The sequence below is a fragment of the Peromyscus eremicus genome, chromosome 1 (genome assembly GCF_949786415.1).
Source record: "Peromyscus eremicus chromosome 1, PerEre_H2_v1, whole genome shotgun sequence".
In the NCBI taxonomy this organism is placed as follows: Eukaryota; Metazoa; Chordata; class Mammalia; order Rodentia; family Cricetidae; genus Peromyscus; species Peromyscus eremicus.
In genome coordinates, this window is record NC_081416.1 from 6381612 (window position 1) to 6397500 (window position 15889).

At 43.1% G+C, this 15889-nt stretch overlaps 1 protein-coding gene across 5 annotated transcripts in view; it reads right to left on the bottom strand.

Annotated features, from left to right (window-relative positions):
- Acsl5 (acyl-CoA synthetase long chain family member 5) overlaps nucleotides 1-15889 on the bottom strand; it is a 51317-nt gene that overhangs the window by 16360 nt on the left and 19068 nt on the right. For 2 of the 5 annotated variants that reach the window (XM_059256424.1, XM_059256436.1), the window contains 8 exons: nucleotides 13592-13776; nucleotides 10195-10303; nucleotides 4365-4429; nucleotides 4153-4254; nucleotides 2638-2737; nucleotides 1522-1700; nucleotides 755-787; nucleotides 620-671 (listed from right to left, as the gene is read on the bottom strand). In XM_059256424.1, coding sequence (XP_059112407.1) covers nucleotides 620-671; nucleotides 755-787; nucleotides 1522-1700; nucleotides 2638-2737; nucleotides 4153-4254; nucleotides 4365-4429; nucleotides 10195-10303; nucleotides 13592-13747 — 796 coding nt within the window. In that variant the 5' untranslated portion in view covers nucleotides 13748-13776. Of the gene's footprint in view, nucleotides 1-619; nucleotides 672-754; nucleotides 788-1521; nucleotides 1701-2637; nucleotides 2738-4152; nucleotides 4255-4364; nucleotides 4430-10194; nucleotides 10304-13591; nucleotides 13777-13953; nucleotides 14008-14912; nucleotides 15006-15797; nucleotides 15853-15889 lie in introns of those variants that run through there. The other 3 variants (XM_059256437.1, XM_059256439.1, XM_059256431.1) reach the window with 3 other exon arrangements.

Sequence of the window (15889 nt, forward strand, 5' to 3'; positions counted from 1 at the left end):
CCTCTGCTTAGGACGGATTCATGGCCCTGGAAATCCTACACTTACTGTATTATTGACCTCTTCCTGATACAGCACAGCCACAATCTCAGATGATAATAGTCAAAAAGAAAATTACAAATAAACCCTTCTTGTGCTGTTCATGTTTAAGACTTTATACCAAAGATCACCTTACAATACTACTAATACACTTTATAAACCAGGCATATTGGAATGGACCACAATAAACACAATTAAACCTTCTACTAAATGTTGTTGAGCAAGGACACAGGCATCTGTGGAGAACCATCACTGAGTAACCCTGGCTGAATGAAACCATCTCAGTGGTGTGTTCTATAAAACCATCCCAGTAATATGTCTAAATTGAACAGTGGAAGGCTAGAGGGAAAAGTTGACATTTTGACATCATCTTTAAGACTCCCGAAATCCATAGCATGTGAATATAACCATGTGTATTCAATGGAGTCTATTTCTTAAGCTTCCGTTTTTCTATCTGGGAATCCATTCATAAATGCCTTGGTGTAAGCCCCCGGGGACAGGGCTAGTGGCAGGGTATGCTCCAGGGACTTGAGCCTTGTTTTCAGTTCCCTGGGAGCTCTGTCAAGGTCTCATGGGCACTGACCTGTAGTCCCACTGGTGAAGCAGATGACACTTAGGTTTTCTGGGTTTGGAGGCTGGAGGAGAAGCACAAGGGTGTTAGTCTGCCCCAAGCTCAGAGTGGACTGTTGTAAAACTCAGATTCAGGAAGAACACTTACCACTGGCTTCTTGAAGTTCTCTTTGCCTAGATTCTACATGCACCGGAAATCAAGAAGAAGAAAGGGTTGTTGAGGACAGAAACACTTACGACAAACTCAGCTCTCTCTTTCCCTGTTCCCAACTTCCCAATTTCCAACCTGGATTGGATCCATAAGCCAGTGTTGATGTATAATGGAAGCACCAGAGAAAAGTACAAAGTTTCTCAAGAATGTTAATCTAAAGAAGGCGAGCTCAAATGTCCAAACTTCTCATCATTCTCTTAGAGTCTAGTCTTCTAAGACCATAATTAAACCTTTCTTGGATGATATAAATAGTGAACATGCCGGGATTTACACTATGCCAATCACTTTGCTGAGCACTTCACACACACTAATTCATTTAACTCTTGCCAACATGTCTGTGAGATTAGGACCATTTTAATACTCGATTTATATAGCTAGGGAGAGATGTGCTTCCTAACAGATGAAGGACTAGAATGTGAACCAGGCAACCTGCATCAGGGGCCAGATGTATAATCATCCTTGAGTTCTCTCTATCTGTACATTCTCTGCTCAGAAGAGCATACAGCTAGCCAAGGAAACGTGTCCACCTCTGTCATGAGTTTTATAGTCATCTTGAAAAGATTGTTCTTCAAGCTTCTGAGTCTGATTTATGTCGTGTATGACATCCCTGGACAACAACAGCCCACATGCTCTTGTGTAGATGCACTGCAAGCTGCTCATAATGATAAATGGGCTACAAGCTGCAAGCCGTTTTTGACTCATACCTCAGCATCAGCTAGGGATAACACTTCAACCCCACACTTCTCTCCTCTTTTCCTGAGGTCGTCATCAAAGGGGTCCATGAGGATGACTGTCTTCAGGCCTGGTGTAAGGCCCTTCTCCACATTTTCTATTAGCATTGTTGCTTTTTGGGGTGTATCACAGATGACTACAGGGATATCAGCTGAAAACAAAAACCAAGCCAGAGGTCACCAACCTACTCTGCTAAATATATGACTGCTTTGCAAAGGGGGTGGGGGCAGATTTTTAAAAGTCAAACCCAGTAGGTCCCTGAATGAGATTACATCCGCAAATGAGATTTACAGAGTTCAAGCCAAAATACTCTATTAATTATGAAAAAGGAAAAGAAAAAGAAAAAAATGAGTTTAACTGAAATACAAGCCCCACCCTTTTAATGTTGCTGACACATTTTAGTTTCTAGAACTATGCAAATCCTTTTGTTTAAGAAAACTCATTCAAACACTTTCTGTTAGGGCTCATTCCCGCTGGTGTGCTTTGCAGGGCAGATATCCCACGAGGAAGCAGAGTGCAGATGGAATATTTAGTAGACAAACACTTCATGAGTCTAAATTTCATCATTTTCTCTGATTCTTTGGTCACAGATAGAAAATTCTGAAGTATCTGTTATTCAAACAAATCTACTCAGTCTCAATGCAAAGACATAAAATACCCCCGTAGACATGTGAAAGGGTGCTGCTTGCCAGTTGAACTTGGACTTGTTTCTCTAACAATGGCAGTTTTCCTCTATATATTCACATGCATATTGGTGCATATTGCTTAGATCTACTGACTTAAGCTTTCAGAGGATGGGAAGGAAACTCTCTAGTTGTACTGTGACTTTAGCAAGCCTATTGTGTGCAGACTTTTAGTCCATATCTTGTCTCTAAACAAGTTACTATCCTATACCATCTTAAATAATTTCGCTGAACCTCTTATCTAAGCGTACCTTCGTCTCATAGGAATTTTTGTAGTTTCCATGTAAATGATATTCTAAGTACTATAATATCAGAAAAATAAGAAAAGAGAAAGAAAAAAACTAAATTGAAAAATTACTCCACATTAAGAAAAAATAAAGTTATAATGTAATAGCAAAGTTTTACCCTTGTTGATAACATATATGATGGCTTCTGCTCCCAAAGTGTCATAGAGGGGGACAGCTACCATGGAATATGTGTAACAGGCCAACTCAGAGATGACCCACTGCAGAGAAAAAGTTTAAGTTAAGACCTAAAAGATGACTTTGAAGAACATTGATTCAGACATTCAACTAACAAATACTTATTTGATATGTTAATGTTTAAAAAAAAAACTTTAGGAATGGCCATAAGGGCTATCACTGATCCTGCTCTAAGGGATATAAACGAGCTAAGGTATGCACAGAAATCACCACCAAACTGAGGTAGACCATCATACAAAGAAGAGAGCGGCCATTCCATCCATAAGAGATGTGAAAAGCATTAGGGAGACTATGCAAGGCAGAGGTCCTTTTCAAGAGTGGGGGTCAAGATTATCTTGGACTGCTCCAGCAGCTAGGGAAATTGGACAGAACCTCAAAGGACTGCTATTATTGGATTATGAACATGGAGGTAAAAATCCATCTAAATACAGTGGAAATGAACAAAGAGAAAACTATGCCACCGTGTCCACACACTTAACAGCATGAAGAGTGTGGCACAAAGAGCACCATTATCTTCTAACCACTGCCCTTACATGGCAGTCTAGGTCTTACAGTCTGATCTGTGTCCCTACTCTCTGTACCCAAATTCATGTTGAAACCCTAACCATCAGTATGACTATGAAGTCAAATACAGACATAAGAATGTGGTCATAACCCAGAGATGAAGATACCCCAGGGATGCATGTGCACAGAGAAAAGACAGCATGAGAACATAATGAGAAGATAGCCACCTGCACATCAATGGGAGATGCATTAGCAGTAAGTCAGCTGCAGGTACCTTAATTTCATGCTTCACTGTGGCAGCCTGGAAGACTGATATACCAGGTTTGATGTTAAGTTCCCAGAGTAGAGTAAGGTCACATGTTCTTACTGAAGCCCAAACTCAGGACTAATTTAAAAAAACTAACTAAAGCAACTGGCCCTAACAAATGCATGGGCCCCCCAAAAAAATCTCTTCCTGGGGATGTCAGGGCTAATGATTTCATTGTAACTTGGGAAGAAGATTATTTCCAACCATCTTAGTGTATAGCATCTGCTTCTAGCTCACTGTGCAAAGATGGTGACAGCCAGAGTCAACAGCCACAGATGCCTTGGTTTACCAGGCCAAGTACAAAGCATACATCCTAGTTCTAACGCTGACTTACCCCATTCTTCAACACCTTCAAGATTTTACTTAGTCATCTCTCACACTGTCTTTATTTTCCTCATCTGAAAATCAGACTGACTTAAAATGTTCTGCACAGAAGTAGGAAATACAAGTCCAACTACTCAGACTAGAGCATCAGACATTCAGCAGGGATTTAAGGAGGCTCTGAAGCCCCACTCTTTGACTAGAAGAACAATATGGAATCTTTAAATAGCTTTGGTAAGTCATCAGCAAATGTCAGAATGCTGTATTGGGGGATATAATTTCACTTAGTTAGCGTCAACATGGTACCTCTGGCCTATTTTGAGCAAAGATGCCAATAAATTGGTCCTGTGATGGCTTGTACCCTTTATACAAAAGACAGGAACCCAGGTACTCTGCTCGATCAGACACCTAGGAGAGAGAATAAGGGGTCAAGGAGAAGAAGCCAAGATTAAAAAGAGACCAAAGCAGCTCATGGCATATCAGTGAAGGCATTTTCCTAAAGCATGAGCTCCACTTGCCTGTTTGTAGGATATCCATCTGTAGGGCTGGTTTGGCTTTCTGTATCCCAAGCAAGGTCCATTGTCTAAAACATACAACATTGAAAGCAAATCAATTCTAAAGGCAGATTGTTTGTTTGGACCAGATAAGAAAAAAAGACCACCCAGAAGAGGCAAAGACACAAAGGATAATCTAACAAGAATCTGAATTTCTCTGGTGTCCAGGAAAATTAAGGGCAAACATTTAGGAAATATTACAAGGCAGGGTAGTTCAGTATTGAGTCCATGGCTACCATAAGAAGACAGGCACTCAGGCCACCAGTTGGACTAGCCCATGTGACATAAACAGACTAAGCTGCACAAATAGACACAAACAGCCTGTATTAAATGAGAGAGGAAAAAAATTGAGCATTTCTATAATAAAAATATGCTAATGACAAAAAATCAAAATATGAATCATGGTCCTTACTATACCATTACTAATACTATTTCCTTCCATTGTTCTTATACATGGTTTTACACAGTTGTGGTCATCAACATATTTGGAATAAACAGAGAATTTTGATTCTGTGCTTCCTCCCCCAATCTGGTATAGACATTTCCATGCTATTTTTTTTTTTTCCTCTGTAGAGATTTCAACAGCCATCTGATGACTTTCACTGTGGTTCTGTATGACAGTTCCAAGTCCCTCAGTCCCTCTAAATAATGCTATGGTAAGTATTATCAAATTTATCATTTCAATTTAGAATATTGCCTTAAACACTGTTCCTTAGTATGAAATAAAAAGAGTTAGTTGGGGTTTTTTTTTGTCAATTTGATGCAAGCTAGAGTCATCTGAGAAGAGAGAACCTCAACTGAGAAATTGCCTCCATCAGATTGGCCCATGGGCAAGTTTGGGGGCATTTTCTTGATCAATGATTGATGTGGGAGAGCCCCACCCACTGTAGCTGGTGCCATCCCTAGGCAGGTGGGCCTGGGTTGTATTAAAACTCAAGCAGGTAAGCAGCACCCTCCATCATTCGTACCTTTGCTCCTGTTTGAGTCCCTGCCCCGACTCCCCTCAGTAAGCGACTGTGAAGAGGAAGCGTAAGCCAAACCACCCGTTTACTTCCCACCTTACTTGTGGTCGTGGTTGGTTTGTTGTGGCGGTGGTGGTTGCTGTTGTTGTGGTGGTTGTTGTTGTTGTTGTTTGATCACAGCAATAGAAAGCAAACTGGGTAGAAGGGGGCGGGACTTCGGTCGCCCAGCTCTGTGCTACTTGGCAGGACAGTAATTAAAATTGATTTGGGGGCCTTGTAGATCTGAAAAGTTGTTACTTTCATCTGCTTTAACAGATAATGAAACTGGATCTTTCCAAATATTTTTGTATTTTGATCTATTCTCATGAATCAGCTGTTCATGTACTTGTTTATCTGAGAGTGTCTTCTAAGATGGGGAGTCTCACACAGACCTGTAAGAACACAGGCTTGCCTTCAGTATTTCCACAATTTGTGCCTTACATTGGACAGTAAGAGAATTTAATAATATAAATATAAATAAATTTACAGTATAAATTTATAATATAAGTATCGGAACCACTTGGCCTGCCTTAAAATCAGAACAAGTCTGGAAGATTCTGGAGATGTGGCCAAGTGGTAGAACATGGGCCTGGCATGCACAAGGCCCTGGGTTCAATCCTCAGCACCACCAAAATAAATAGAAATAAATGAGTGACAGTCCAGGGACTCAGCCAGATCGCTGAGAGGAATTCAGGACTTGCCCAGGGAATCCTCACTGAGAACTGAAGGGGCAGATTTGTGAACTTCTCAATCGAGTGACCAAGGAAAAAGGGAAGGAAAGCAGGAAAGATTAGGGAGATGCGAAAAGTTAATGAGGAGACTGAGGGACACACTATACTTCCCTTCCTGCCAAAACAGCTTCAGGAGAAATAAAATCTCAAGCCAAAATATTCCCTGGAGTGTAGCAAGTCCTGACAAGCCATTGACCACAGTCACTGATCCCCAAGGGCGGTGTCTCTGGGCCCTCCAATGAGATCCTTTGTCCTGATATGGTTACTAATGACAGCTACTGTTGATGGCCTGCATACGCCATCGCAGGCACACTAACACTTGGTCTTCAGGACTATTGTCATTCCCACTGGACTAAGAATTATGAAGGCCTGGGCCACCTTGAAGCTCACCTAATAATGTGGAGGAGACTCTCCCACACCTTCTCATTACTTCCTGAGTAATAAAACTGCTAGCAGAGGCCCTTAGCCAAGGAGCAAGTCAAATAATTAGCCCAAGGGGGCAACAGCTCAAGTCTCATTAAATTCTGTGCCCGTCAGCTTTTGCTGGCAAACTCCTGACCTCCTTGTTTAACTTACTCGACTTGACTTGGTTGAGTTCTAAGGTGTGGCTAACTTCAAAGAGTACAGCTGAGAACACCGTCACAGCTAGGTGGACACCCGAAGCTGAGCAGAGTTTAAACTGCATGCAGAACCTCCAGAACTCCTCTTTTTAATCTTCCCAAGAACCGTTAGGTCTCATTTTCTGGAATTCTGATTTGATGGAGAAAAGCATGAACCATGGAGTACACATTTTAACCAGCATTTCCAGATCAGTCTGGAAGTTTAAAGGACTGACTGATACATTCAACCCCAGAAAACATCAGAATTGCCATTTTCTCCTAGGGCAGTAGCCACGCCAGTCCATAAGCCTGTTTGTGTAATATGCTCTACTGGCCCTACCACTGGAATTCTAACTTAAAATTTTCAAAAGGTCTCAAATGAAAGGTCTTTTCAGTCACATATAAAGTGTGGAACGACTTGTTTTTAGGTGAAAAACAGCACATAATCTAGTCGCTTAGTAGAACTTCTGAAGATAGAAAATCACGAAGGCAATTCGGTTTCAGCCATCTACTCTCTGAAGTCCCTAGAGAAGTTAAGCCTTTAATGTTTGATTTGTTTTTTGTTGTCTGCATCGAATCCAAACAAATGCTGATTTTAGACCCAGAAGTGTGAGCACAGGCTCTTGTGGAGACAGAAAATTTCCTTAAAATAAACCTTTTATATATATGATTTTATATCTACAAAATCTAGGAACCACAACTGAGAAAAAATATGACATTTGCTTCCTGAGACTGATTTGATTCACTTAATATGATTATTTCCCGTTGCATTCATTTTCCTGCAGACAACACAACTTCATTCTTTTCTAAGGCTGAAAGAATCACATTGTTCGGTATTTGTACGATGCATTGTGCATCTGATTTGCATTTTAAAAGTCATGGAATATGCTCTAAGTTTAAAGTCAAAATTAATAGGTATGTCTTTGTGTAAACAGTGTGTCTGTCATATGTGCTTAGCTATATATACTCTTTTTTTGTTTTGTTTTGTTTTTGTTTTTGTTTTTTTTTCCGAGACAGGGTTTCTCTGTGTAGTTTTGGTGCCTGTCCTGGATCTCGCTCCGTAGTCCAGGCTGGCCTCGAACTCACAGAGATCTGCCTGGCTCTGCCTCCGAGTGCACCACCACAGCCTGGCTATATATACTCTTGTACATATACAAGCAAAAAAGGAAAGATAGGGTGAAAACAAGCAAACAAGTTTAGCAAGTTGCCTTAGTTGATTTTCTGTTGCTGTGATGAAACACCATGACCAAAAGCAACTTGGAGATAAAGGGGCTTCCTTCATTTACATTTCCAGGTAACAGTCCATCACTGAGGGAAGTCAGGACAGGAACTCAAATGGGGGAGGGGGGCGGGGGCGGGGATGATCCTGGAAACAGAAGCTGATGCAGAGGCCATGGAGGGGAGCTGCTTACTGGCTTGCTTCCCCTGGCTTGTTCAGCCTGCTCTCTTATAGAACCCAGGACCACAGCCCAGGGGTGGCAGCACCCATCATGAACTGGGCCTTCCCCTATCATTAATTAAGAAAATGCCCTACAGGCTTGCCTACAGCCCAGTCTTACAAAGGCGTTTTCTCAAATGAGGTTCTCTCATCTCAGATAACTCCAGCTTATATTAAGTTAACATGAGCTACTATACAAGTGCAATATTATGTTTCAATTCTCAGTTTAATTTTTTATTGACTTTCTGTCTTCATCGTTACACATAATAAAATGGAATTGACACATATATCTTTTCCATAAATATTGCGGTACTTACCATGCAGAGTGTCCTTTGCACTCAAATCTTTGGCAGAAGGAAATGCTCATCTTAGTAACTTATATTTCATAAAATAGTATTTAAGAATTCACCTGTGAGCATACTTTTGTGTTCTTCCCACACAAATTATTTCTTTATGGAAAGTTGGTATAACATGCTCATATACATGCCAATATACCACGCATTGAAAATATGCCAAGTCTACATTTTGAATAATATCTAAAGTCATTTTTAGAAATTTACTATCTTACCTTGAATAAAAAATGTGCAAAGAAAAAATTGTATATTGTGTGTGTCTGTGTACACATATTTATACATATACATACACACACACTTATGTATGTATGTATACCACATTTCCTTAATCCATTTTCCTATTCTTGGACACCTAGGTTGGTTCTATACCTTGGCTATTGTGATGTTACTGCAATAAATATTGGCATGAAGGAGTCTCTGTAATGTGCTGACTTGGAGTCCTTTGGGTAAATACTCAGGAATGCTGTAGCTGAGTCATGTCGTAGTTTTATTTTTACTTTTGTGAGGAACTGATCTCTGTACTTTATTCTTGGGAGAATGGGGATGTACTACCATACATTATAGACTTATATGAAAGTGTCCTTATGCAACAGTATCATGAACAATGAATATACACAATGAAAATTAAAAACAAGTGAATAATTTTTAAAGGGCTAAAAAATAAAAGAAATCTTTCCTATGGAGGAGTAACCATTTTTGTTAAAATATTGACCAATCTCTCTAGTAGAATCCATCAGACTGCAACCTAACAGACGTAAGCTTAAGTATCAACCCCAACCTTTTCTACCTCTTTGACCTTGTGAATGTCTTTGAGCCCTGGAGTCTCCATTTCCTAATCTTGAAGATGGAGAGTAACAATAATTAGCTAGTAATTAGCTGGTTGTGTAGATAATGTGTGTGCAGTAGCTGTTGCATAGTTAGTTCATCTTAGGGGTTGACTACTGACTTGGTCATTGATAATGGAAAGGGAGGGAGAGATAACTGCCACACAGGCAAACTGATACCAGGCAAAATACTGCTCATGAGAAGAGAGAGAGAGAGAGAGAGAGCTATAAGACAGGCAGTTGGGAAGGGAAACGTGGGTGCCTAGCACTGGCTCAACAGAATGAGACAGTAAGTATCAAGACTCTGTTTGTTCCAAATTAACTTAACAAAACCTATTTGATGTTTTTTTCCCCCCCAAGACCCAGAGATAACTACTTTTGTGATATTGAACATGATGGCAGGACCAAAAGCATGATGCAGAAGTCAAGAAAGAGCTGAGAATATTTTTAAGTCTCGGTGGTTAATCCTGGCTCAGGTTGTTTACATGTAGTTACTGCTAGGAAATACATTATGAAAAGCAGCTCTTAAACAAATACAATGCGTAGTGAGCTCCTCAAAACACCTGCGTCCGCAGGTCTGTTCCAAGCCTGGGCAGGGAAGTTCCTTCCTGTGTTGGGTGCAGATTTAGAAAACAGAGTGCGTGGAAACCTGATGTGGAAGAACTGAGCTCCGCACTCTTTCCGGCAGCCCTCATTCTGATGTGGTGCTTCACGCCTCTATGTACACTGTGGGTCTTTATGGGCCACAGCCTTCACATTGCTGGAGGTTTAGAAGACAGACAGGGAGGACCAGGGTGAACCAAAGCCAGCTGGGCTTCTTACAGACAAGGCCAGATACCCAGGCTTACCAGACACAGCAAGTCCTCTTTGGAAAATTTCATACACTGTCTTGGCGTCTGAGAAGTAATGAAGGATTAGGTCGTTGTTCTTCTGGAAAGCACCCCTCCGGGCTCCCCCCTAGGACACAAGACCGAGCTTAGGCAAAGTCTGAGTTTCTCTTTATTCTCTCCAAAATTTTATGGACAGATATCATATCTGAAGTCATGGCGACACAATCTTCATTGCGACTTTCATCCATGCATGTGATTTGATCTGATCACACTTGCCCCCTCACCCTCTCTAGCCCTTCTCACTACAACCTCTTCTCCTCCTCCCAACAATCCCCCCTCCCACTTTCATAGGGGCTTGGGATCTATACAAACTGATGACATGGCTGCCCCGTGGTATGGCTAAGGGGAAAGTTTTTATTGTAGATGAGAGAGAGGACAGCCAGAGGCATCCGGAAGAGTCCAGAGCAGAGAGAAAAAGTAGTAAATGAACATGGCCAGCAGACTGAGCCAGGCCATGAGGGGGTGGTTATAGAGAGAGCGAGAGAGACAGAGGGAACATATCAAAAAAAGCAGGGTTATAAGGAGAATGAGTGGGTAAAGGTGCTTATCTCTGAGTTCAATCCCCTGGGACCTGAATTAAAAGAAAAGAAAAAAAAAGAGATAAAAAGGAAGAAGGGAGCTAAAAGCAGAAGCTGCGGGACTGCAGATTCATTTTTAATGAATCTGTCCCTTCAACCAGTGATAAGTGAAAGTGAGTCCTTAGAAAGAGGGGAACTGGCTTCACAAGTTCCTGAGGAACACTGGCTTTTGTCTCCTATAGTCCAGGATTGCCTTTTGGAGTTTGGGAAATTGGAGTTTCCTTTGGACTGACAGAGTCCACATGAGTATGAGTGAAGAGCAATCCAGTGGATTGTAGGAAATTTGCCAGTGGCTACATCACGGAGTACTCTAAGTTCCTATATATCCAGCAGTTCCCAAGGGGAGGTGAGGCACAGCCCCCATAAGCCCCTCCTTCTTCCATGCTCAGACAATTAAAAAATATATTTTTTATTTATGTATCGCATGCATGTGTGTATGTGTTGGCATGTGTACCATAGCACACTTGTGGAGTTCAGAAGGCAACTTTGAGTTAATTCTCACTTTCTATCCCATGTGGGCTCAGCTAGGCCTCAAACCTGGGACAAATGGATGAGGTGCCCATTTAACATTTAACAAAGCAGACCAGGCTGCCAGGTTCCCCCAGTATCCCTCAGTCTTTAAGTGTTACAGGGTATGGCTAGCATAACCTAGCCCCTACCCTAAACTTCTCCAGCCAAGGAGCTGGGCTGTCCTTCCCTATATAATCCAGCCATTTTGGTTACCCAGCCCTTTTTGTCTACCCTTTACCCCCTGGCCTCTTGTTCTGGATCTCCCCTCTCCTCATGGGGCTGGCTCAGGGTCACGTTTACTCTGGACTCTCCCAGATGTCCCTGCTTCTGGGTCTGCTCTCCCTTTTGTCTACACTAACCCCCCTCCTCCTCCTCCACACCTAGGAGCAGTCATGCCCTCCTTTTTCTTTCTCTATTTCTTTCTCTCTCTCTCTCTTTCTTTCTTTTTTTTTTTCTTTTTAATTTATCTGATGCTGATACCCAGGACTGGCATATATGAGCTCCCTTCCGAGGAACCTGGCCTCTCTGCTGCTGATCTGACTCTCCTGAGGTGTGTGCAGATCATTTGTTTCTGCTGGCTCCTGCCTTCCATCAAATCTGACCCCAAATTCTAGGGTGTGCCTTCTCAGCTACTTCTCCCCTCCACACGCTCTAACAATTCCTCCCTTTGTCTATTGCCATGAGTGTCTCTCCGGCTCCTAGATCCTTCTACACCCTCCCAAGGCACCAGCCTGGGCACTCACTACATCTCTGAGCTATCTGAGCACTCTCATCCTCTCTAGCTATCTCCTGCTTTCCCCTGGAAACTGCAGTCCCGCAGCTTCTGCTTTTAGCTCCCTTCTTCCTTTTTATCTCTTCTTTTTTCTTTTCTTTTAATTCAGGTCCCAGGGGATTGAACTCAGAGATAAGCACCTTTACCCACTGAGCATTTCAGCAGCCCCTCAGTCAATGTCTTAAACCTCAAAGTTGTAGTATGGTCATATTATATTTTACATGTATGTGTGCTTGTTCATGTGAGTATATGTATTTGTGTGTATGTGTATGTATGTATTTTCTTGGAATAATGTCTAGGTGTGCATTCCATGGCACACACATGGGGGGCAGAAGACAACTCTGTGAAGTTCGTTCTCTCCTTCCATCTTCTCACAGGTTCTGGGGATTGAGCTCAGGTCACCAGCCTGCAGAGCAAGAGTCTTTATCCACTGAGCATTTCACTAGCAAAAGCAGATGTCTTCTCAGAGTTGGCAGATAACTGTCTGAATCTGTCCTGCCTTTGCTTTTATGAATAAAGTTTTATTGAACACACTCCTGTTCATTTATTCCCACGTTGCTGGTGCTTTCACTCTCTAACAGCATTAAGTGGCCGTAACAGACACCATATGATCCATGAAGCCCACACAACTTACTACCTTTGTCTCACAGAGCTTTCCTTGCTGTAGGGGACTCCAAATGCAAAGTAAACCATACAAAGAAGAGAGGAAGGAACCCGGATGACTGAGGATGACTTCCCCGGGGGTTAGGAGGTGTTTCACTAAGGGTGGAGCTTCACTGCAGAAGATGGGGGTGGGTTTCAATAGAGTTGAGAGGAAGGCTGAAGGAGGAGAGGTTAAAAATGGAGCAAGTGAAGGAAGATTGTGAGAGGAGGAGGAGGGGCCAACTGGCCACAGAGAAGGAATAGGACGAAAATGGACAGTGCCACTCGCGGAGCGCGAAGGAAGAAAGGGTAGGGAGGATGTCCTTGGAACTGTCTCTCAGAGGTCAGGAGGGAGCCAAGCATCTGTCTGAAAGACAGAGGAATGAGCCTGGCTCAACTTCCACCAGTGTTGATGAATATTAACTAACTGAAACTTAGAACTCAATAAAACAACCTCTCTACCATTCTCAAATGCTAGATGTTTCCAGGAAGCTGGTCTCCTGGCAAAGTGTCTCTCTAAACAGCTAGACAATAAATATCCTAGGCTTCATAGAACACATATAAGCTGCCCTTTATAAACAATTTAGCCATTTAAAGATCTGAGCACTATCCTCAGCTTTCCATCTGCAAAGACAAGGGAGTAGTTTGCAACCTGTGATCTCAACCACTGTCACCTAAGGCTCCAGTACCTGTTTTATTTTGTTTCAAGGGAAATTTGCTAGAGGAAGAAATTTACATGTGGAGAGTGAAAATTCACTTTCCCACATTCTTTCCGTTCCTATGTTACCCCCGAGTTTTGAATTGCAGTTGGTGTTCAGTCAAGCTGAGAAACTGAGGATGCTGGGAACATTACCTCAATCCCCACAGACTGGTTGTCCAAGTCAATGAGAGGCAAGACTGGCTGTGGCCTGTTGATCAGCCACAGGAAGATGGCCGTTCCGAACGTCAGGAGGCAGATCAGGGCCGGGGTCGGGAGTGGGGAAAACAAGAAGTTAAAAATAAAAAGCATCTTTGTGAATACCAACAGGAAATTCAGACCTTAAAAAAAGAGAAAGAAAGAAAGAAAAAGTTAGAGGAAGTGGGCGTGTTTTTTTACACTGTTTACAGAGGTGCACACATGTACACACACACACACACACACACACACACACACACACACACACACATGTTCTCCAAACAGAGCTGGGCCTCTCTAGAATTTCTTGCACTGTTTACCTTAGCAATGTCGAAAATAATGGAAGCGTTCTCCACCCTGGCCACTTGACCGTCCTCACACAAGGCAGAAAGAATCAAAGAAGACAAGTTAATCATTTCCCAACTGTGAGAACCAACTGCCTCTTCGTTTGTGGCCCACAGAGCCCAGAAGGCCGCCTTGGCACCCAGTATACGCCAGTAGGGAGAGTGCGCCAGACAGCTTCGCCTGCTCAGGCAGAGTCCAGCTCTTCCGTCTGGACTTCCCTTGGCATAAACTAAACAGAAGGGACCTCTGCAGGGGTGACGTCACAGGTTTCACAAATCAATCATTGTGCACGAAAGACATTTCCTGCTGGCCAGATAGGCTCTGCCTGTCGCTTTCTGTTTTGAAGCGCCAAGCAGGTCACTAAGATTTACGGTGGTACAACCTCCTGTGTCCACTATCCCCACTACCCCCATCTTAGACGCGCAGAGGAGCCATTTTGCCTTGAGACAAACATTTGAAGTACAGAGAAAGGCTGTCAAGAATGTACTCAACACACAATGAACAAATAAGGATTTGGGCCAGAAAAGGCTCTTAAAGGTACTGAAGCGGACCAAGCTTCCTCCCCACTAGCTTTCCATAGCATTTCCAGCCACATTCTGCTCCCAGCTATTCTACAGGAAGAACTAACTTGGGGGAAGGCCCTACGAGCATCCCTATAAGGGATGTCTGTCCCCACCTAACTTTCAGACTTGGTTAGGCTAACAGTAGCTGATGAGTACTGACTATGCCCGGCAATGAGTTGAGGTGGACACCAATGCCATGGAGAACCGTTCCCCAGACAACAACATAGAAGCTTCTAAGGGTGCAGTGACTTTTCCAAGTCCACTCACGGTTTCCATTGTTCCTTCTCTAGGAAGAGCTACAAACATGTACCTTGTTGTTTTCTTATCATTTCTAGGCTCAGGACTCAAGAACCAAATATCTGGGGCCTTACAGATCACAGCAAATGAAGTCCCAGATCTGCATTCTTCAAACTTGACTGCAACGCAGGACAGAGCAGCATCTCAGAGTCCAGGCCAAATTGATCCTACTCAAAATCAAAGGGGTAAAACAAGCCCAAGAAAAAGTTTTATCATGTCAGGATCTCAGCTACCCTTAGAGTGTTTCAAGGCAGCTGCCATTACTTGGCACCTGGAACCTTCTTCAGTGAGGGCGACTCTTCATTCTAGTCCAAGAAAAGCCATAAGGCATGGGGGGTGGGGCAAGAACAAATGGCAAGAGAATTCTGGGTCACTGTTCTCATGGGTCGGTCCGCTGCCTGACTATGGAGTGGTGTCTTTCCATTGTATGGAGGAAAACTAACCTCCAGGAGGCTGACACAACAATCCTCAAGCTCTCTGTTTTCTACACTGAAGTCAGGGGTAGAAAATAAAATAAAAGAGAAACAGGAGCCAGAAATTGCCCAGCTGGGTTGTGAAACAATAAGGAGCTATCGTGACTCCCTGGCAGGGTTCTGACAGCTGGGGCTTGGGGATCCAGCTGTGCCTGGGCTTGTACAGCCATGCCGGACTTCAGGAATCAAAGTGTGTCGGAGCAGCCAGGTAGGTCACCATTTTTAGGGCAGCCATCCCAACACAGGATGAAAGGGAGACAGCCCCAGGACAGCCATCCCAACACAGGACAAAAGGGAGACAGCCCCAGGAAATCTGCAGCTTTGGCAGCAAATAGCAGAGCCGATTAGAAATCTACTTGGTGCTTGCCCCCACCTGCCCACCAGTCCTCTCGTGGGGCTGGGGCACTGCTGTTAGCCAAGCTGAATCTTATCACCTGGGCTCTCTCCCTCTGCCCCAAGCTCACCTGCCAATGAACAGAGCCTTACCTGGCCTCCTTCAACTGTGGGAACAAGTTTGTGGCATTGAGAATGTTGCCATCTCCTCGAGGTAGCAAGCTGACATTAAGTGGGAGACTTAC